Consider the following 19,799-nt stretch of genomic DNA (forward strand, 5'->3'; position numbering starts at 1 on the left):
CTCGGGGGGACCGTGCTCCGGAGGCACGGGGGCTGCCATGCATGGGGGGGACCGCGCGCCAGGGGGGCACACAACAGGCACCGAGCGGGGAGAGCCTGCCGTGCTCGGGGATACCGTGCGGCGGCGGCCTGGGGGCTGCCGTGCATCGCGGGGGACCGGCCACCGGCGGGGCACCCTGCACCGGGGGGCTGCCGTGCGGCGGGGGGGGGACACCGTGCACGGGGGCCGGGCCTGGTCTCTCAACCCCCCCTCCACGAAGAGCAGCCGGGGCCCGGTTTGGGGGGGCTGCTGGCCCCGGGGATCGTCCCCGCCGCGCGGTGCCGGGGGGGCTCGGGGCTGGGGTGAGGGTCCCCCCCCTCCGCGGTGCTCGGGGTCACGGCGGGCGCGGGGCCGGGCGCACACGCGTGTGGGGTGCGCGGTGCGTGTGTGCACAGCCCAGCCCGAGCCGTGCGTGTGGCCGCGGGGGGGTTGTTGTGCTGCCGTGGCTCCCCGCGTCCGTCCGCGCGCCTCTGTCGGTCCCGCTGTCTGTCCGTGTCCCCGGCTGTGCGTGTGCCAGCGCGTGTGCCCGTGTCTCTCCGTGTCAGTGTGTCTGTGTGTGCCCGGCCGTGGCAGTCCCTCTGTCTGCCGCCTGTTTGTGCGGCCAATCCCCCCTCGCGCGGGCCCCCCACCCACCGCCGTGGGGCTGGGGGCTGCCGTGGGTGGGCTGGGGGCCGGCCGGCAGCGGGGGGCCGGGATCACCCCCAGCCCGATGCCTGCAGTGCAGATCATAAATCAGCGGCCGCTGGAGCGGGATCCAGGGCCCGCGGGCTCCCCGGCGCCCAAAGCCCCGGCGGGGGAAGCGATGAGGCTTCCCGGGCTCCTGGGACCCTCAGCAGCCCCCCAGGGCCGTCATCAGGGTGGTCCGTCCCCCCCGTCCCCGTTGTCCCCTCTGTCATGCTGGAGGCCGGCAGCCGGCCGGGGCTGGCAAGCAGCCCACGCTGCCAGGGCTGCGGGCACCGCGGCCTCGCTGCCCTCCGGCTCCGCGGGGCGATGGGGACGGTCCCCCAGCTGCCACCCGCCCGGCGGTACCCGGGGTGACCCGCGCTGTGGCCCTGTTTTGCAGGTGACACCCCCCTCACTTGCCACCAGCGACGTGCTGGGCGGCGGGGACAGCCGTGGAGCCACCGAGGACGTGGGCTGAGCAGCAGGACACGAGGAGGAAGAGGAGGAGTGGGCGTCTCGGGGCCAGCACCGTGGCTGTGCGTCCCCGTCACCGTTCACAAACACCGCCACCCTCGAGCCGACGCAGTCTGCGAGGTCCCGGCGGCTTTTTGGAGCCCGAGCCCTGCCAGCAGCACCGCGGGGAGGAGGAAGAGCCGCGGAAGACGTGCCGGGTGATGGATGGCCCCAGCCCCGCGCGGCGGCCTCGGGGGAGCGGGACCGGGCGGCTCGGGGACCTCGGGGACCTGGCTGGCAGCACCCGCCTCTGCAGAGCCCCGCAGCGCCGGCCCCGCTGAGCTCCGGAGCCCGCGGCCGGCGGCGGCCGGGAGGAGGATTTGGAGCGGCCCCGGGTGACCCCCGCGTCCCCGCGGCGGGGGACGGCGCGGGGCTGAGCCGCCGTGCCCCGGGCATGGCGCGGCAGGGCTCGGGGGCCATGCTGGCCTCGGGGGGCCTGGGGTTCCCCCCGCAGAACGTGGCCCGCGTGGTGGTGTGGGAGTGGCTGAACGAGCACGGGCGCTGGCGGCCCTACTCGGCCGCCGTGTGCCACCACATCGAGAACGTGCTGAAGGAGGACGCCCGCGGCAGCGTGGTGCTGGGACAGGTCGATGTCCAGCTGGCGCCCTACGTCATCGACCTCCAGTCCATGCATCAGTTCCGGCAGGACACGGGTAAGGGGCTGGCATCGAGCCAGGGACATCCAGCCATCCGTCCGTCCTTCCATCTGTCCGTCTGTCCATGCAGCCGCCCATCCACACAGCTTTCACTCCCCCTCTGTCTCCATCCATCATCCATCCATCCATCCATCCATCCATCCATCCATCCATCCATCCACCCACTGGCACATCCCTCCCTCCTCCCTCTGTCCTTCCATCGTGCCATATTTCCATCTGTCCTTCCATCTTTCCCTCCTTCCTTCCATCCATCCCTTCATCCCTCCCCTGTTCCTGTATATCTGTCTGTCTGTTGTTCCATTCATCTGTGAATCTGTCACTGTGTGTCTGTTTGTCTGTCATTCCTTCCATCCATCCATCCATCCATCCATCCATCCATCCATCCATCCATCCATCATCTTCCCCTCACTCCTTATTCTATGTATCTCTACTTATTCATCCATCATTTCCTTCCTTCCTTCCTTCCTTCCTTCCTTCCTTCCTTCCTTCCTTCCTTCCTTCCTTCCTTCCTTCCTTCCTTCCTTCCTTCCTTCCTTCCTTCCTTCCTTCCTTCCTTCCTTCCTTCCTTCCTTCCTTCCTTCCTTCCTTCCTTCCTTCCTTCCTTCCTTCCTTCCTTCCTTCCTTCCTTCCTTCCTTCCTTCCTTCCTTCCTTCCTTCCTTCCTTCCTTCCTTCCTTCCTTCCTTCCTTCCTTCCTTCCTTCCTTCCTTCCTTCCTTCCTTCCTTCCTTCCTTCCTTCCTTCCTTCCTTCCTTCCTTCCTTCCTTCCTTCCTTCCTTCCTTCCTTCCTTCCTTCCTTCCTTCCTTCCTTCCTTCCTTCCTTCCTTCCTTCCTTCCTTCCTTCCTTCCTTCCTTCCTTCCTTCCTTCCTTCCTTCCTTCCTTCCTTCCTTCCTTCCTTCCTTCCTTCCTTCCTTCCTTCCTTCCTTCCTTCCTTCCTTCCTTCCTTCCTTCCTTCCTTCCTTCCTTCCTTCCTTCCTTCCTTCCTTCCTTCCTTCCTTCCTTCCTTCCTTCCTTCCTTCCTTCCTTCCTTCCTTCCTTCCTTCCTTCCTTCCTTCCTTCCTTCCTTCCTTCCTTCCTTCCTTCCTTCCTTCCCTGTGTATCTCTATTTGTCTGTCCCTTCATTCCTGTATCCCTCCATCCCTCCCTCCATCTGTCCATCCATCTGTTCCCTCTCCTCCCCTCACTCCCCAGGGCTCCAGTGCCCCCATGGGCCTCTCCTGGCTCTTCCATCCCTTTCCCACTATGGACCCCCACCCCAGAGGGACATGTCCCCACACCCCTGCGTGCCCTGTCCCCTCCGTGGGTGCTGTGCTGTGTCCCGTTATCCCGCTGTCCCCTCATCTTCCCCTCCAGTTGCTCCATGCCCAGGGCAGTGGGGAGGCCCCAGCTGGACCCTGGGGCAGTGCTGGGCGCTGGGATGGCTGCAGCTGTGCTGGTTGGTGCTGCAGCAGCGCATCCAGGCCAGGAATCCTGTGGGAAATCAGAGCTGATCCCACACTGGGACTGAGCCCAGACCCCATTAAACGTGTCCCTGTCACAGGGTGACCCATTAAACCAGCACGTGCTGCCTGTGCTGTGGGGGATGTGCTGTGCTGGGAGCATTCCTGCCCATCCCTGCATCCCTGCCCAGGGCAGAATCCGGTCCAGGCCAGGCAGAGCAGGCAGGGGACCTGCCACGTGTGAGGTGACACCCCCTGGACCTGCCTGGGGACACCCACAGCAGGGCCCCTGTGTCACCTCACACGTGAACCACAGCACCTCTGCCCCCAGCGATGCCAAGTGACCCCGATGTGGGGCTGGGGACTGAGATGGGGACAGGAGCAGGGACGTGCCACCTGCCTCTGCCATCCAGCCTGGCTCTGAATCCCTCCCCAGCCGGTCACGGACTTGGCAAAGGGCAGCTTGGCACCTGCAGCCCTGAGTCAGCGAGGACACCGGCACGACCCGGAGGGTCCGTGCTGACTCAGAGCTGTGGGAGCCACCGGGACACCCTGGCTGTCCCCAGGCCACCTCCTGCCAGCTTTGGCCAGGACCCATCCTCTGACAGCAGCTGGCATCACATCCCATGGCCACAGTGCTGGGTATCCCTTGTGCCCGTGGTGGGGCCACACGGGGGGATTTGGGGTGACAAAACAACTCTTGCCAGATGTCCCTGGGTACCACAGTCCCTGTGCCAGCAGGACCTGGGGACAGGGATGCTGAGAGAGGGACCTCGATATCCCTGGGGTGTCATGGCAGGGGACACAGCCATTGTCCTCAGCACTGTGGTCCCTGTGTGCCCCATCCCCGTGTCCATCTCTATCCATCATCCCTCCCCAGGGTGAGGCCCAGGGTTTGGAGGCTGCCACACGGCTCGTGGTGCTTGGGGACAAGAGGGTCCCCTCAGCTGAGGGTGCTCCTGGCGCCTGCTGTGACATGGGGACACAGGGAAGGCTGGCAGGAGGTTGGGCTCAGGGGGCTTGGCTCACACAGGGGACAGAGAAACCCAGTGACAAACAAAACGAGGTGACCCCGTTCCAAGAGTGGGGACGTGCGGCCCCTCCCGGTGGCCCTGGGGACACTGGCTTGGCCCTGTGGCTCTGGCATGGCTGGCAGAGGGGGCAGGGGCTTGGGACAGCTGGGGACAGCTGGTGGCCCTTGGGGACTGGGAGCTGTGTGTGCCAAGGGGATTTGGGATGATCCTCCATCCTCTGGGGGATGAGGGATGGGAGGGGCATTTTGTGGGATTTGAGAGGGGGATGTGGATGTGAGAGGAACGGGGATGTGGGATTTGGGATTTGGGATGGGGTGTGGGGTTTGGGATGGGGATGTGAGGGGCAGGGGGATGTGGGGCAGTGGACAGTGGGGTTGGAGGGCAATGGGGCAATGGGCAGTGGGGCTGGAGGGCAATGGGGCAATGGGCAGTGGGGCAGTGGGCAGTGGGGTTGGAGGGCAATGGGGCATTGGGGCTGCAGGGCAGTGGGGCAGTGGGGTTGGAGGGCAATGGGCATTGCCAGTAAGGTTGGAGGGCAGTGAGCAGTGGGTTGGAGGGCAGTGGGGCTGGAGGGCAATGGGGCAGTGGGCAGTGGGGCTGGAGGGCAGTGGGCAGTGCCAGTGGGGTTGGAGGGCAGTGGGCAGTGCCAGTGGGGTTGGAGGGCAGTGGCAATGGGGCAGTGGGCAGTGGGGTTGGAGGGCAGTGGGCAATGGGCAGTGGGGTTGGAGGGCAGTGGGGCAGTGGGGTTGGAGGGCAATGACAATGGGGCAGTGGGCAGTGGGGCTGGAGGGCAGTGGGGCAGTGCCAGTGGGACTGGAGGGCAATGGCAATGGGGCAGTGGGCAGTGCCAGTGGGGTTGGAGGGCAGTGGCAATGGGGCAGTGGGCAGTGGGGCTGGAGGGCAGTGCCAGTGGGGTTGGAGGGCAGTGGGCAGTGTCAATGGGGCAGTGGGCAGTGGGCAGTGGGGCAGTGGGCCCCTGGAGCCGGCAGTGGGATTTGGGGTGCGAGCAGGGGCGGGCAGCAGGGCCCCCCCGCTCCCCTCCCGCGGCCCCGGCGGAGCTGCCTCAGCACAAGGCAGCAGCTGGGGCCTGGCTCGGCTGCCTGATGCGGCCGATGATTAATGACCGTTAATTAGCGCCGTTAATCGAGCTGGGCAAACGGTGCCGGCGAGGGGATAGACAGGCCCCGTGCCGGGGGGGCACTCGAGGAGAGGGCTGGGATGCCCCCCCCGCCCTGCGGAGCTCCGGAGGGGGCTGCGGGTGCAGCTCCATCCCAAAGGAGCGGCGAGGGGCCGGGATGTGGCCGTGTGGGACAATCCCTGGCTGTGTCACTGCCAGAGCCGGCAGCTGTCAGGAAACCTCTCCTGACCGGGAAATGCTTCCTCTGCCCCGGGATGGCCACGGGGATGGGAGGGTGGGGAAGGGCTTGGACCAGAGGGATGGAAAAAGCTGGGAAAAGCACAAGGATTTGTCGGATTATGCCCTTTTCTGACCCAGAGATGGGGCAACTGAGGGGCATTTTTGAAAACTTTTATTCCATTTTCAGTCTCGTGTGATGGGTGAGAGAATTCTCTACAGATTTTGAATTCTCCCCTTGGAGAATTCTCTACAAATCCATTTCCCACATTGGCTGAGCAGCACCGCCCCTCCCAGGACATCCAGGAGGACGATCCCGAGGGGTGGCAGCCCGAGCCGCTGTCACCAGCGGAGGGATGAGGGTTGGATTCATCCCTAGGGAAGCACTTTTGGGGCGCAATGGGGACTTTAGTGAAGGGACAGAGCGGCTGTTGCACCCCACGGCGCCTCTGTACCCCAATTCCTGTGGGATACCGGGCTGGAAGCTGGACATGGGGATGTGTAAAGGTCCCGCCCACACTGTGGTCTCTGCGTCCCCAGGGACCATGCGCCCCGTCCGGAGGAACTTCTACGACCCCTCCTCGGCGCCGGGGAAGGGAATCGTGTGGGAGTGGGAGAACGACAACAACTCCTGGACCCCCTACGACATGGACATCTGCATCACCATCCAGAACGCCTACGAGAAGCAGCACCCCTGGCTGGACCTCTCCTCCCTGGGCTTCTGCTACCTCATCTACTTCAGCAGCATGTCCCAAATGAACCGGCAGACGCAGCGCAAGCGGCGGCTGCGGCGCCGCATGGACCTGGCCTACCCGCTCACCATGGGCTCCATCCCCAAATCCCAGTCCTGGCCGGTGGGCGCCAGCACGGGCACCCCCTGCTCGTGCCCCCAGTGCCTGCTGGTCAACAGCACCCGCGCCGCATCCAACGCCATCCTGGCGTCCCAGCGCCGCAAGCTCTACCCCGGCGCCGTCCGCCAGAGCAGCACCTTCGCCGGGGGAGCGCTGTGGCCGGCGGGGACCGGGACACCGGCGGTGGTGGCGGGGGGCGCGGCCAAGGGGGAAGGGCTGCGGGTGGCCGGCGCGGGGTTTGGCCCCGGGCAGGCCGTGCCCAGCGCGACGCTGCCCGGTCTCAACAACCTCAACCGGCCCGGGACGCAGCGCGGGGCTGGGCTGGGCGCCAGGGCCGCCGTCCCCCCCGGGTAAGATGGGAGGGGACAAGCGGGGCGTCATCGAGGCGGGGATGGGCACACAGAGGGGGCGATGGGGGAGGCTCGTCCCCTGCTGTCACCTTGCGGGCAGCCCCAGCTCTTGGGGCACTTTGTCACCTCCAGCCCCGGGGTCCCCACCCTGGGTGGTGGGAGGGACACCCGCGTGGTCCTGGTGGTGCTTGGATCCCTGCAGAGGGGCTGGGGTGATCTGTGCCGTGCTGTGCCAGGCCATGCCAGGCGTGCCACGCTATCCATGGCAGCTGGAGCACATGGAGCTCCTGGTCCCAGGGGAATGGTGTCCCCAAAGCCAGTATGGGCTGTGTGACCCAGCTCCTGGCCTGATGCCACCAGGCAGGTCCCTGGGAGGGCACAGCTGTGGGGAGGGGTCACAGCCCCGGTGTCCCTCCTGTGCTGGGAATGATTCACCAGGGGGATTCAGGTGGGCAAGCAGACCCCTGGAATTGTGTCCTGGTGGGTGTCCCTGTGCTGGCACCCACATCTCCATGGCTGTACCCCAGGGTGGGTTGGCCTGGTGTCCCCTCGGGGCTGGCAGCACTGGGCTGGGGGGACAGGTGGCTTCTCTGAGGCCCCAGCAGCTCCTGGCACATTTCCTTCCCCTGCTGACATCCTGCTTTCGCTTCTGTGTGCTGGGCTGAGCAGTCCTTGTCCCTGTCCCCATCGCTGTCCCTGTCACCTATGGGCAGGGAGGAGGGGCTGGGCCTCCATCGCTGCCCTGGCCTTGGTGTGGGTAGAGGAGCGTCCCTGTCACACCAGTCCCTGCCCCACACTGCCCTGGGCACGGTGCCACCTGTGCCTCTGCTGCTGGCAGCCCCAGCAGGGTGGGGGTCCCTGGGGGCACACGAGTGGTGGCACGTCCCCGAGGGGTGGGGGACACGGGTGTCACCATCAGGATGCCCTGACAAGGTCTCCACCCTGGGTCGAGGAGGACATGATGCCACCAGTGCCATTGGGTGCCCAGAGATGGACAGGTGGCACTGGGTGACAGTCCCCTGGGATGGGACAGCAGCCCTCCAAGCTGGTGAGGGGACACCTTGCCCTGTGTCCCATGGGGAGGACACTCCCTGGGGACAGTGCCAGCAGCCCCCAGGGGACACTGCCCTTCCTGTCCCGTGGGGAGGACACTGCTCTGGGGACAGTGCCAGCAGCCCCCAGGGGACACTGCCCTTCCTGTCCCGTGGGGAGGACACTCCCTGGGGACAGTGCCAGCAGCCCCCAGGGGACACCCTGCCCTGTGTCCCGGGGGGAGGACACTGCTCTGGGGCCATGCCATGCGGGGAGGGGACAGTGCCATCCCTGCCGGCCCGGCTGAGCCCCTTCCTGTCCCATGTCCCCGCAGGGTCCCAGCGCTGCCGGTCAAGAACCTGAACGGCACCGGCCCCGTCCATCCCGCCCTCGCAGGTAAGCGCCGGGTGTCACCGCGGGGTGGCACCGTGGGCGGGGAGAGGGGAACGCTGCCAGGGGAGGGGCAGGACGGACAGACGGACAGACAGGCGCTCTCCCGGCGCAGGGATGACGGGGATCCTCATGTGCGCCGCCGGGCTGCCCGTGTGCTTGACCCGCGCCCCCAAACCCATCCTGCACCCCCCGCCCGTCAGCAAGAGCGACATCAAACCTGTCCCCGGCGTCAACGGCATCTGCAGGAAAACCAAAAAGAAGCAGCTCAAGAAGAGTAAGGAGCCACCAATGTCCCAGAGGGGTCAGGGACAGGGGACACGGAGGGGGAAGTGAGAGACGCCCGGGGTGTGCGGGGGGTGATGCCCGTCGCTGCTTGGTGCCACGCGTGTCCCTGCCGTGCTGGCCGGGGGTGGCAGGGCTGTCCCCGTCCCGCGGCGGGGCGGTTGTGGCACCGCGGGCAGGCTCTGATGGCATCGCCCGCAGGTAAGACCCCCGAGGACGTGGTGCGCCGCTACATCCAGAAGGTGAAGAACCCCCCGGATGAGGTGAGTGGGGGGCTCGGGGGGCTCCGGGAGAGCCGGGGGTGACCCCTCACCCCCCCGGGGTGCTGATGCCGTTCCCGGCAGGATTGCACCATCTGCATGGAGCGGCTGGTCACCTCCTCCGGCTACGAGGGCGTGCTGAGCCCCAGGGGCATCAAGCCGGAGCTGGTGGGCAAGCTGGGCAAGTGCGGGCACATGTACCACCTGCTGTGCCTGCTGGCCATGTACAACAACGGCAACAAGGTCAGAGACCCCGGGGCGGGCTGCGCTCGGGGGGGGCTGGGGGGTGCTGGGTGGGTGCTGCGGGGTGCTGGGTGGGTGCTGGGGGGTGCTGGGTGGGTGTTGGGGGTGCTGGATGGGTGTTGGAGGGGGCTGGGTGGGGTTCTGGGTGGGTACTGGGTGTTGGGTGACTGCTGGGGGGATCCAGATGAGTGGTGGGCAGTTCCAGGTGGGTGCTGGGTGGTTCCAGGTGGGTGCTGGGTGGTTCCAGGTGGGTGCTGAGGGGATCCAGGTGGGTGCTGGGCAGTTCCAGGTGGGTGCTGGGGGTTCCAGGTGGGTGCTGGGGGGATCCAGGTGGGTGCTGGAGGGTTCCAGGTGGGTGCTGGGGGTTCCAGGTGGGTGCTGGGGGGATCCAGGTGGGTGCTGGAGGGTTCCAGGTGGGTGCTGGGCAGTTCCAGGTGGGTGCTGGGTGGTGTTGGGGAGTGCTAGGGAGTCCAGGTGGGTGCTGGAGGATCCAGGTGGGTGCTGGGTGGGTATTGGGGAGTGCTGGGGGATCCAGGTGGGTGCTGAGTGGGTGCCACCCCTGAAGCTTGCGGTGCCCCCAGGACGGGAGCCTGCAGTGCCCCACCTGCAAGGCCATTTACGGGGAGAAGACGGGCACGCAGCCCCCCGGGAAGATGGAATTCCACCTCATCCCCCACTCCCTCCCGGGATACACCGACTCCAAAACCATCCGGATCGTCTACGACATCCCCACCGGCATCCAGGTGAGGGGGAATCCCTGGCGGGCTGGTGACCCTGCCCCGTGTCCCCGTGTCCCCGTGTCCCTGCTCACACCCTGTCCTCACATCCACCCAGGGCCCGGAGCATCCCAATCCCGGCAAGAAATTCACGGCACGAGGCTTCCCACGGCACTGCTACCTGCCCGACAACGAGAAAGGCAGGAAGGTGAGACTGGGATGGGATGGGATGGGATGGGATGGGATGGGATGGGATGGGACGGGATGGGATGGGATGGGATGGGATGGGATGGGATGGGATGGGATGGGACGGGACGGGACGGGATGGGATGGGATGGGATGGGATGGGATGGGACGGGACGGGGAGGCTGCAGCTGCGGGGGGTACCACAAGGAAAGGTGGCATCCTGTGGGCACCGTGCTGAATCCCACCCTGGGGGGGCTGAGGCTGTGCTGTGCCGGGGAGGAGGTGCCAGGCTGGGTGGGGGTGCCGTGGGGCTGTGCCAGTCCGTGCCAGGCTGTGCCAGTCCATGCCAGGCTGGCTGGGGGTGCCGTGGGGCTGTGCCAGTCCATGCCATGCCAGGGGTGCCGGGTGGGCGAGCCATGGCTGTGCCCACCGCAGGTGCTGAAGCTGCTGATCGTGGCCTGGGACCGGCGGCTCATCTTCACCATCGGCACCTCCAACACCACGGGCGAGTCGGACACGGTGGTGTGGAACGAGATCCACCACAAGACCGAGTTCGGCTCCAACCTGACGGGGCACGGCTACCCCGACCCCAACTACCTGGACAACGTCCTGGCCGAGCTGCTGGCCCAGGGCGTGTCCGAGGCCACCCTGAAGGACTGAGGCCGGGCTCGGGGCTGCCCTCGCCCCCGTGCCCCGCCCGTGCCGCCGCCGCCTGCGCCGCTTCACCGCAGCCCCGCCCGGCGGGCTCGTCCCCCGTCCCGGGCCACCCGGTGCCACCCACCGCGTGTCCCCGTGTGTGTCTGTCTGTCTGCCCGTCCCGTCCCGGCTCGCCCCGCTCTCGTGGCGATAGCGTCGTGGTCTTTTTCCACCCGTGGCCTCTTTGCGCGTCTGTGCCACCCGTGCCACCCGTGTCACCCGTGTCACCCGTGTCGCCCGCCGCTGCCCCAGGGAGCCGCGCACAGCCGGTGCCATGTACATCTCTGTGTTACAGAATACACCCCGTGCCGGGCTGCTGGCCCCGCGTCCCCTCTGTGGCCCCGCTGGCGCCCCTGCCCCTCCCCGGCTGGGCTGAAGGGGGGACGCTGGGGCGTGCCGGGGGTCTGGGGACGGGGAGGCGACTTGGGGGTGGCTCTGGGGTCTCGTCGCAGTGGGTGAAGGCGTCGTGGGCGATGTCCAGGTCTCGCAGCACCTCCTGCAGCCTGTCCCCGGTGGGTCCCTCTGCACCCCAGGGTGAGGTCAGCGGCCACCCCTGGCACCCACCCGCGCTCCCCACCCCCCTGCCAGTCCCCCTGGCACCACCCGCGGGCATTTCTCCCCCACAGCCCCCCATCCACCCCCGACACCCACCCGTGGTGCCCCCCCCAGCCCCCACACCAGTCCCCTACCCCTCCTGCTCCCCCCGTCCCATCACATCCCACCCCGCGCCCCCACCACCCGCCAGCCCCCCGGACTGCGTGTGTGTCCCCGTGTCCCCGTGTCCCCTGTCCGCGGGCATCTGCTGTCCCCTCGTGGAGGGAGCCGGAGCAGAGCCCTGTGGTCCCAGACCCCAGCCCCGGCCCCCGTGGCCCCCCCAGTGCCCCGGGGGGCTCCCGTACCTGCCTGACCCGGGCAGGGGGGCCCGGCCACCGCGCTGCCCACGGGACCCCCGGCCGGCGCTGCCCTGCGGGACAGGGACCCTCAGGACACCCCCCCGCCCTCCAGCACCCAAAGGACCTTGGGACCCCCAGCTCCCACCGTGCTGGGGGGACAGGGACCTCAGGATACTCCCGCCCTGCCCATTGGCACCTAAACGTCCCCTGGACCCCTGTGCCCCCCTCTGGACCCCTAGTCGCCACCACCCTGCAGGAAGGGACCCTCAGCAGGCTCCCACCAAGGCTATCAACACCCGAAGGACCCCGGGACCCCCAGGTCCCACTCCCCTTGGGGACAGGCACCCTCCACACGCTGCCACCCTGCCCACCACCCCTAAAGGAGCCTCAGGCCCCCATATTCGCCCTCAGCACCCCCAATCCCCAGCAGCCTGTGGGACAGGGACCCTCAGCACCTCCCCACCCTGCCCACGAGCACCCAAAAATCCCCCGGGACCCCCCCATGCCCGGCTCACCGCAGGTGCCCGTAGAGGCTCTGTGCTGCCACCGCGGGGTCCCCAAGGTCGCTCCACTCCCGCAGCACCACGGCGCCGTGGGTACGGCTGCACCCGGGCACTGCCAACCACAGCGGTGGGGACACGGCGACACCGGCACCCCCTCGAGGGGACCCCGAGCCCAGGGCACCCCCAGCCCTACCGGCACGGGTGGGCTGCAGGCAGCAGGTCCAGCGGCCGGCGCGGAAGGTGCCGGGGTGGCACGTGGGCAGCATGTCCCGGTTGGCACTGGTGGCCTGGCGCAGCGCCCACAGCCACTGCCACAGCTCCGGGGCGCTCTGCGGGGACAGCAGGGACGGGGACACCCCCGAGGGCACTGCCAGTGCCGGGGAGGAGGAGGAGGAGGGAGGAGGAAGGGATGGGCGCCGGGGCTGGGGGACAGGAGTGACAGTTTGGTGGCAAAGCTGCCCGGTAGGAGGTGAGGGGAGATGGGGTGGCAGGAGCCAGGGTACCCCAGTGACCCCAGAACAGCCAGGGTAGGACACCCCAACTTCCCCAGTATACCCAGTTAGTCCCTGGAGCTCAGTACCCCCAGTGCTCCCAGTACAGCCTGGGTACAGCTGGATTTGGGACCATTCCCATTGTCCCATGGCTGGGTGCAGGGGAGGGGGACCCAAGGGTGCGGTGGTGGGGAGTTCCTGGGGGTTTTGGGGTGCTGGGGCAGGGTGGGGTCACCCACCTTGCACTGGAGGTAGGTGGTGTGGAGCTGCCCGGTGCCATCCTGTGCCACCACCTGCAGGACGTGGGGGTGCTGGAAGGTGCCCTTGTCCACCTGCTCCACTGCCCTGATCTGCTCCACTGGAATGGAGCTGAGCACCTGGGGACCCCCCAACACCCCAAAATCTGTGCCCATGTCCATATCCATTACTCACATCCATGGAATATGTGGGGAACCCCAAACACCCCAAAACATCTGCACCTACATCTGTATCCTCCACTCACTCCACTGGGATGGAGCAGTGTACCTGGATACCCCAAAACACCCCAAAATCTGTGCCCATGTCCATACCCATGACCCATATCCATGGAAAACCTGGATACCCCAAAACACCCCAAAATCTGTGTCCATGTCCATATCCATTACACGTGTCCATGGAAAACTTGTGGACCCCCAAACACCCCAAAATCTGTGCCCCCTCATCTGTATCCCCCACTTACTCCACTGGGATAGAGCAGCTTACCTGGATACCCCAAAACTTCCCAAAATCTGTGCCCATGTCCATATCCATTACTCACATCCATGGAAAATCTGAGGACCCCAAAACACCTGAAAACATCTGCACCCACATCTCTATCCCCCACTCACTCCACTGGGATGGAGCAGCTCACCTGGATACCTCAAAACACCCCAAAATCTGTGCCCACGTCCTTCCCCCCAGCCCTGGGCACCCACCTGCCCCTGGGGCACCTTGGCATAGGCCAGGACCTGGGTGCTGAGCCTGAAGTGCCTCTTCTTGAAGGCAAAGCGGGGCAGCAGTGCCACCCCCCGCCCTGGGCAGGTGTGCAGGGGACCCTCCTTGATGGTGGCCGAGGGCTGGGAATGTCCCTGTGGCACTGGCACCTCGTCCACTGTGGCCGTGGCAGGGAGGGAGCGGTGTCACCTCTAGTGCCACCACCTCCCGAGGGTGCTCCTGGCAGCACTGGGGTGATGGCACTGATCCACACCTGCAATGTCCCCTCCCTTCCCTCTGTCCCTGCTCACCCACGGTGACCAGGGCATCCAGGAAGGCCCGGACACGGGTGACACTGGGCAGGAGGACAGCGTTCAGCGGGGCCATCCACGGCTCCTTGCCCTGCCCCAGCTGCTGCCCCAGGTTCCCAATGCTCTGCAGAGCCTATCCCACGCAGGGAAGGGGTCACACTGCTGTGTCCCTTCTGGTGTGACCCCCTGGGCCACCCTGGCTGCTCCCCTGGACCCCGAGGGCTCAGGGGTTGGGAAAAGTGGAGCAGCTGGAGGGGTGATGGGACCCAAATTCTGCCCCTGTGCTGTGCCCAGCTTGTGGTGGCATGGCCTGGGGACAGGCAGGACTGGCCTCAAGTGGCACAGGAAGGAGCCAGCCCGTGGTGTGTGCACAGGAGCAGGAATGGCTCTGCCCTGCTTGGGGTCCTCATCATTCCCTGCGGTTTCTGTCCCTCCCCAGGGTCTCCTGCCTTTCTGGCCTCCCCATTCCTTGTGGGTTCCCATCTCTCCACAGGGTCCATATCCCTCACAGAAGTCTCTGTCCTTCCTGGGGTTTCTCTCTGAAGTCCCAAACCCTCCCTGGGCTCCCCAGCCCTCCCAACAATCCTTGTCTCTCACAGTGGTCCCCACCCCTCTGCAGGTCCCTCACCCACCCCAAGGGTCCCCACCAAACCCCAAGGATCCCCATCCCTCTCCAAGGGTTCCCATCCCTCCCTGGAGTTCACATCCCTCCTCAAGATCCCTGTCCCTCCCCAGGGATCCACATCCCTCCCCAGGACTCCCACCCTCCCTAAGTGTCCCCATCTCTTCCCAGTGTCTCCATCCCTCCCCACATCCTCCACCCTTCCTTATCCATTCCCAGGCTTCCTATTCCTCCCCAAGGTCCTCATCCCTCCCAGGTCCCCCCACCCTCCCTAAGGGTCCTCATCCCTTCCCCAATGTCCCCATCCCTCCCCAATGTCCCCATCCCTTCCCAAGGTCCCCACCCCTCCCCAATGTTCCCATCCCTCTCCAAGGTGCCCCCGTGCTGTCCCCACCTTGGCGAGCAGCAGGAGCGTGCGGCCGGTGCAGGGCTCCGCGTGCTGCTCCCGCAGCCCAAAGAGCTTCGGGGTGAGGACAGCGGGAGCGAAGAAGCGAAGGAAGAGGAACCCACTGATGGAGAAGTACCGGACCTCCTGGATGAGGACAGGGACAGCTCAGAGCTTGGCGTGGTGGTCCTGGGGCTGTGCAGACCCCCAGCCCCGCCGTGGGCCCCACCTCATGCTGTGCCGAGGGGAATTGCTCCTCCACCCGCCTGCGGAGCTGCTGGAAGGCCACCCTCATGGGGAGGGGACACTTGTCCACCGAGCCCACGATGGCATCGATGATGTCCCCCAGGTAGCCCTTCAGCAGCTCCAGGCTGCTCTCCCACACCTGCGTCTCCGACAGGGAGCCCTTGTCAGGGACACCGGGAACGGGGGCACTAAGCTGGCCAGAAGTGACCCAAGGGCTCAGCAGCAATAGTTGGGCCCTTCCTGCAGGGGACACAGGGACATGCCAGGCGCCCTGTGCCCCTCCCAGACATCCACCTGTGCCCACCTGCCCCAGCTCAGCTCCATCTTGCCAGGGTCCAGCTCCGCATATTTCTTCTCCTCAAAGATGTGGTTCACCACCAGCTTCAGGACCTCGTGCAGGTAGGGCAGCCCCACCACCTGCAAGGGGTGGGAAGGCACTGTCCTTGTCCCCAAATGCCCTGCTGGGACATCTTGGAGGTGTCCCTTCCCATGCTCACCTTCATGAACTGCTCCATGGATTTGGAGGCCAGCGAGTTGGAGCGGAAGAGGGTGTTGGGATCAGCTGGAAGAGCACAGAGGCTGCGGCAAGGTGGGCACAGGGTGACGTCCCAGCTGTCCTTGGTGTGCCCAACCCCAGGGACACATGGCACTTTTCCTGCCTCTCCCTTGGTGTCCTCACTCTTTCTCCATGGGGATCTGGAGGGACTCTGGGGTTTCTTAGGATGGCCCAGGGCACTTACTGGTCCTGGCCAGCTCGCGGGTGGTGAGGTAGTCCAGGAGGGGCACAGCCAGCCCTTGGCTCAAGAAGAGCTTCACCAACTTGGTGGCCACGTCCTGCCGGCTCTCTCCTGAGGTCACCTCCTCCAGGACAGCCAGGGCTGTGCCCTCAGGGGACTGTGGGGAGGGCAGGGTAGGCACAGCAGGGCCTCCACACTGAGGTGGTCACCCCAAAGTTCCCTGCAGCCCCAGCATCCACCTGGGCTGGGCAGAGGATGGGCTCAGTGAGGAGCTGGATGAGGGGCTGGTAGTGGTGGGAGGGCAGGACTGTGTCCTCCAGCAGCCTCACTGCCAGCCTCAGGGCACCCAGCTGTCCCCTGCAATGACATGGGGGCTCACATGGGTTCTGTCCCCTCCATGGGGGTCACCTCGTGCTGCCCTGGTCACAACCCCTGACCCCTCTGCCTGTGCTCACCCGTGGTCCTCAGTGGTGCTGGGGAAGGGCAGGAGATGGAACCAGCCCCTGGTGGGGCCTGGGCAGAGGGTGTCCAAGAAGAACTCGACCTGGGGGACAGGGGCAGGGCCTGGATGGGGGGACATGTGCCAGTCCCCTGTACTGCACCTCCCTTGAGAGACAGCCCAGGACATGCAGGGTCTGCATGTGGCACTGCCCCCATCCCGGGGGGTCCTAACCTGTGGTCCCCCAGACCCCACACAGGGGGCGTGCCGGGGTGCCCCTAGGACCCTGCCCCATTCGGGTGTGCCCCAAGGTCCTCACCCACCCCAGGAAGTCGTTCTTGCCCACGATGTCCCAGTCCCAAAGCTCCACGCTCAGCACAGCCTCTCCCAGCTCCCCCTCCGGCAGCTCGAACTCCAGCACCTCATCCCAGTGCGGGAACCGGGTTTTCTTCACCACCTGCGGGGCACCGGGACTGGTGGCCGAGGAGACGAGGTGCCCGAGGGTGCCCGAGGGTGCCTGAGCCTCCTGGGTCCGTGGGGTGCCACACCCAGCGCCCAGCAGTGACTCACGGCTGTCTCCAGCGTGTGCCCGCAGCACGACACCCGGCCAAAGGGGTCCGAGGTGCCCGAGGCGTCCCGGGGGGCCAGGTCCCTATGAGGACATGGGGGCAGCAGGGTTTGTCCCCACCATCACGGTCCCTGCAGCCCCACGTCCCTGCTTTGTGCCAGCTCGCCTGGGCATATGGAGCAGCCGGCAGGTGCCAGGGGGTGCTGGGGAGGTCGTGCCCCAGTTTCCAGGAGCCCTTCCTCCTCCAGTCCCTAGTGGGCTGCTGGGTCCCTCCTGGCTGTCCCCATGGCCACCCCGTCCCCATGGCCATCCTGTTGCCTTGGTAGCCGCTTTGGTTGCCATGGCAGCGGGATGCTGCCTCTGCTGGCTGCTCCATCTGTCAGCTGTGTGTGTGTGTGTCACTGCGTGTGTGTGTCACCGCGTGTGTGTCCCCGTGCGCGCTCCCACTCGAGCACACACTTGCACACGCATCTGCATCCCCAAACTCAGAAGGGCAGCCTGGGCAGTGCCTCAGGCTCCCCAAATTTTGAAACCAAATGGCAAAAACACTGTGTGAGAGACAGCCATGCTGCTGGGGACAAACCCTGGTGCTCCTGTGCCCTTGTCCCCAAGCAGGGATGGCAGCGCACTTCCCAGTGAGCCCCCATGGCATCGTCACACATGGGTTGGCACCACTGATGTCCCCAACCTGGTGCAGCGAGGATCCTTCTGAGTGTGGAAAGGGGAGGACAAACCCTGTGCCACTACTGTACCCCTCCTCTCCTCCCTCCTACCAAAAATAAGACCCCGTGGTGGTGGCAGCCCCCCGGAGCTGCCAGCCCCCCACCTGGCCTCGATGAGGTGGCAGCGCAGCACCCGGGGGTGGCCCCGCTCGGGGACTCGCAGCTCCAGGTGGATCTCGCCCTGCACCTCCTGGTCGGGGTTCACAGGTGCCAGGCTGAGCCAGCTGTCAATGCCTGCCGAGGGGGACAACATGGGCACCCCACGGTGCCAGCACGGGTCCCGCTGTCCCCCACCCCACTGCGCCCCCCCTCACCCCGCGGCTCGGCCGAGATCTGCTGGTGGCTGAGCGAGACCTTGCCAATGACATCGTCCTGCCTGTGAGGGAACAGACACATCAGGACGCTGTTGGGGACCTGCCACCCCTCGAGGGGGTCCCCAGTGCTCACCCTGCCTGTACTGTCCCCCCTACCCAATGGTGTCTTCCTCCAGCACGTAGATGGAGAGGCTGTGGAATCCACGGGGCAGAAGCAATGTGATTTCTTCACCCCAAAAAGGGTTCAGGCTCTTCCACACGGTGGCCGTCCTGCTGGGATGGCAGAGGTGGTTGTGCCCCAGGGAGGACCCCCACTCCTGCGTGTCCCCTCCCAGTGCGGGATGGTGTCCCTGTACCTGGCCACCACCTCGTTGTCCACCTTGACCACGCAGTAGGGATCGCTGGAGCCAGACCTGGGCAGGGGATGGGGGCGCCCAGGGTCAGCCCCCACTCGGGAATTCCCCCCATCCTGGGGGCCTCCAACCCCAACAGTGAGGCACCGGGGGTGAGCCAAGCTGCCCAGTGCCAATCTGGCCCTGATGACACCATCCTGACACCGGGATGGGGACATCCCCTTTTCTCCTTGAGCTGAGGGACCTGCTGTGGGTCACCCCGAGCTATTGCAGTGTCCCTGAGCCACCCACCCGCGGGTACTGCTGTCTGTCCAGCAGCACAGCCCGGCCCGAGTCTCTGTGACAACCCACGGTGCCAAGGTGACACTGGTCTGGCCTTTTCCATCTGGAGCACAGGGTGGAGGGATGAGGGACGGATCCAGGGACCATCCACCCTCTCCCTGAAAAGCCCCTTTCTGCTGGGTTGTGGCACCTGGAGCAGCACCGAGGGGTGCCAGCCCTGGGGCGCTGCTGGAGCCCCAAATCCCCAGGAGGTGTTTCCACAAGGACTGAGACCCCGAGATGGATGAGGGACGTGACCCCAGTCTCTGTCCCTGCACACCCCAGACCCCCACTGTGGGGGAATTGGTACAAGCAGAGACCCCCAAAACTGGAGAGAACACCCAGGGAGGGCAGAGCACCCAGTGCCCCCTCCCCACCACATCTCCCGGGGTGAGTCTGGGGGAAATAGCGGGGTCCTGAGCCCCCCGAGCCACTCACAGGTCCTTGGCGGGGAGGTCCTTCCCCTCCAGCACCCGGCAGCGCAGCGAGGTGGTTTTGGCCATGCCAGCGAACTTCAAACTTCGGGGTGGGCACCTGGGGTGCTGCGATGGGTGCCCGGGGGTGCCCTGAGTCCCCGCAAAGCACCGGCGGGGCTGCCGGCACCGGCCCCCCCCTCCTCCTCCTCCTCTTTCTCCTCCGCCGCCGCCGCTTCTCGCCGCCGCTTCTTCCTCTTTCCTCTTCTCGGTTGTTTTTGTCGCCGCTTCGCTCCCACCTGTGCCAGGAGGACACAGGGCGGAGGGCGAGCGCGGGGGAGGCGGCACCGTGCCCACCGTGGGGGTCCCATCGCCAGCCAGCGACCAGACAGCAAAGCCACCCTCCGTCCTAGAGGGAAACTGAGGCACGGGGGCATGGCAGAGCTATGGTGAGGGGCTTCTGTCATGTCACAAGGGGTTGGTGCCCCCCAGGGTGGGGGGCTCGGTCTGGACCCCAAAGTGCCAAAGTAGGGGGGGATAATGGGTGAACACTGGACTTGGGGATGAGGGGAGGAAGGAGGTGCATGGGACCCCCAAGGGAACTCCGCGTGACCCCAGCCCTCAGAGGGGACACCCTGAGCCCAACCAGGGGGACTCCAGCAGGTCTTGGGGTGTCTGTGGGTGCAGCACCCCAATCCCACCTCTCCCTGCACCAGGGACCCTGAGGGGGGACACTCCTGCCCTGATGGGGCTTGGGGGGGGCTGCAGAATTCGGGGTGCTGGCCAGCTGTCTCCTGCTGGCATTGCCAGGGTGGGTGTCACCCA

At 66.2% G+C, this 19,799-nt stretch overlaps 2 protein-coding genes across 2 annotated transcripts; one reads left to right on the forward strand and one right to left on the reverse strand.

Moving 5' to 3' along the window:
- Positions 1 to 1,609: 1,609 nt before the first annotated feature.
- Positions 1,610 to 10,669, forward strand: DTX1 (deltex E3 ubiquitin ligase 1; the record flags this gene model as incomplete). Its single annotated transcript, XM_084217159.1, has 9 exons — positions 1,610 to 1,868; positions 6,237 to 6,897; positions 8,264 to 8,325; positions 8,435 to 8,596; positions 8,806 to 8,867; positions 8,949 to 9,107; positions 9,689 to 9,850; positions 9,942 to 10,031; positions 10,445 to 10,669. The coding sequence occupies 9 exons, from the start codon at positions 1,610 to 1,612 to the stop codon at positions 10,667 to 10,669; spliced, it is 1,842 nt and encodes a 613-aa protein (XP_084073285.1).
- A 325-nt stretch (positions 10,670 to 10,994) lies between these two features.
- RASAL1 (RAS protein activator like 1) lies at positions 10,995 to 19,064 on the reverse strand (the record flags this gene model as incomplete). Its single annotated transcript, XM_084216983.1, has 20 exons — positions 10,995 to 11,227; positions 11,441 to 11,669; positions 12,295 to 12,465; positions 12,832 to 12,969; positions 13,546 to 13,721; positions 13,855 to 13,987; positions 14,871 to 15,008; positions 15,091 to 15,295; positions 15,412 to 15,524; positions 15,605 to 15,669; positions 15,848 to 16,001; positions 16,084 to 16,201; positions 16,300 to 16,388; positions 16,603 to 16,740; positions 16,854 to 16,935; positions 17,678 to 17,807; positions 17,888 to 17,949; positions 18,044 to 18,157; positions 18,244 to 18,300; positions 19,000 to 19,064. The coding sequence occupies 20 exons, from the start codon at positions 19,062 to 19,064 to the stop codon at positions 10,995 to 10,997; spliced, it is 2,610 nt and encodes an 869-aa protein (XP_084073109.1).
- Positions 19,065 to 19,799: the final 735 nt, after the last annotated feature.

Source organism: Fringilla coelebs, assembly GCF_963513975.1.
Source record: "Fringilla coelebs genome assembly, chromosome: 17".
In the NCBI taxonomy this organism is placed as follows: Eukaryota; Metazoa; Chordata; class Aves; order Passeriformes; family Fringillidae; genus Fringilla; species Fringilla coelebs.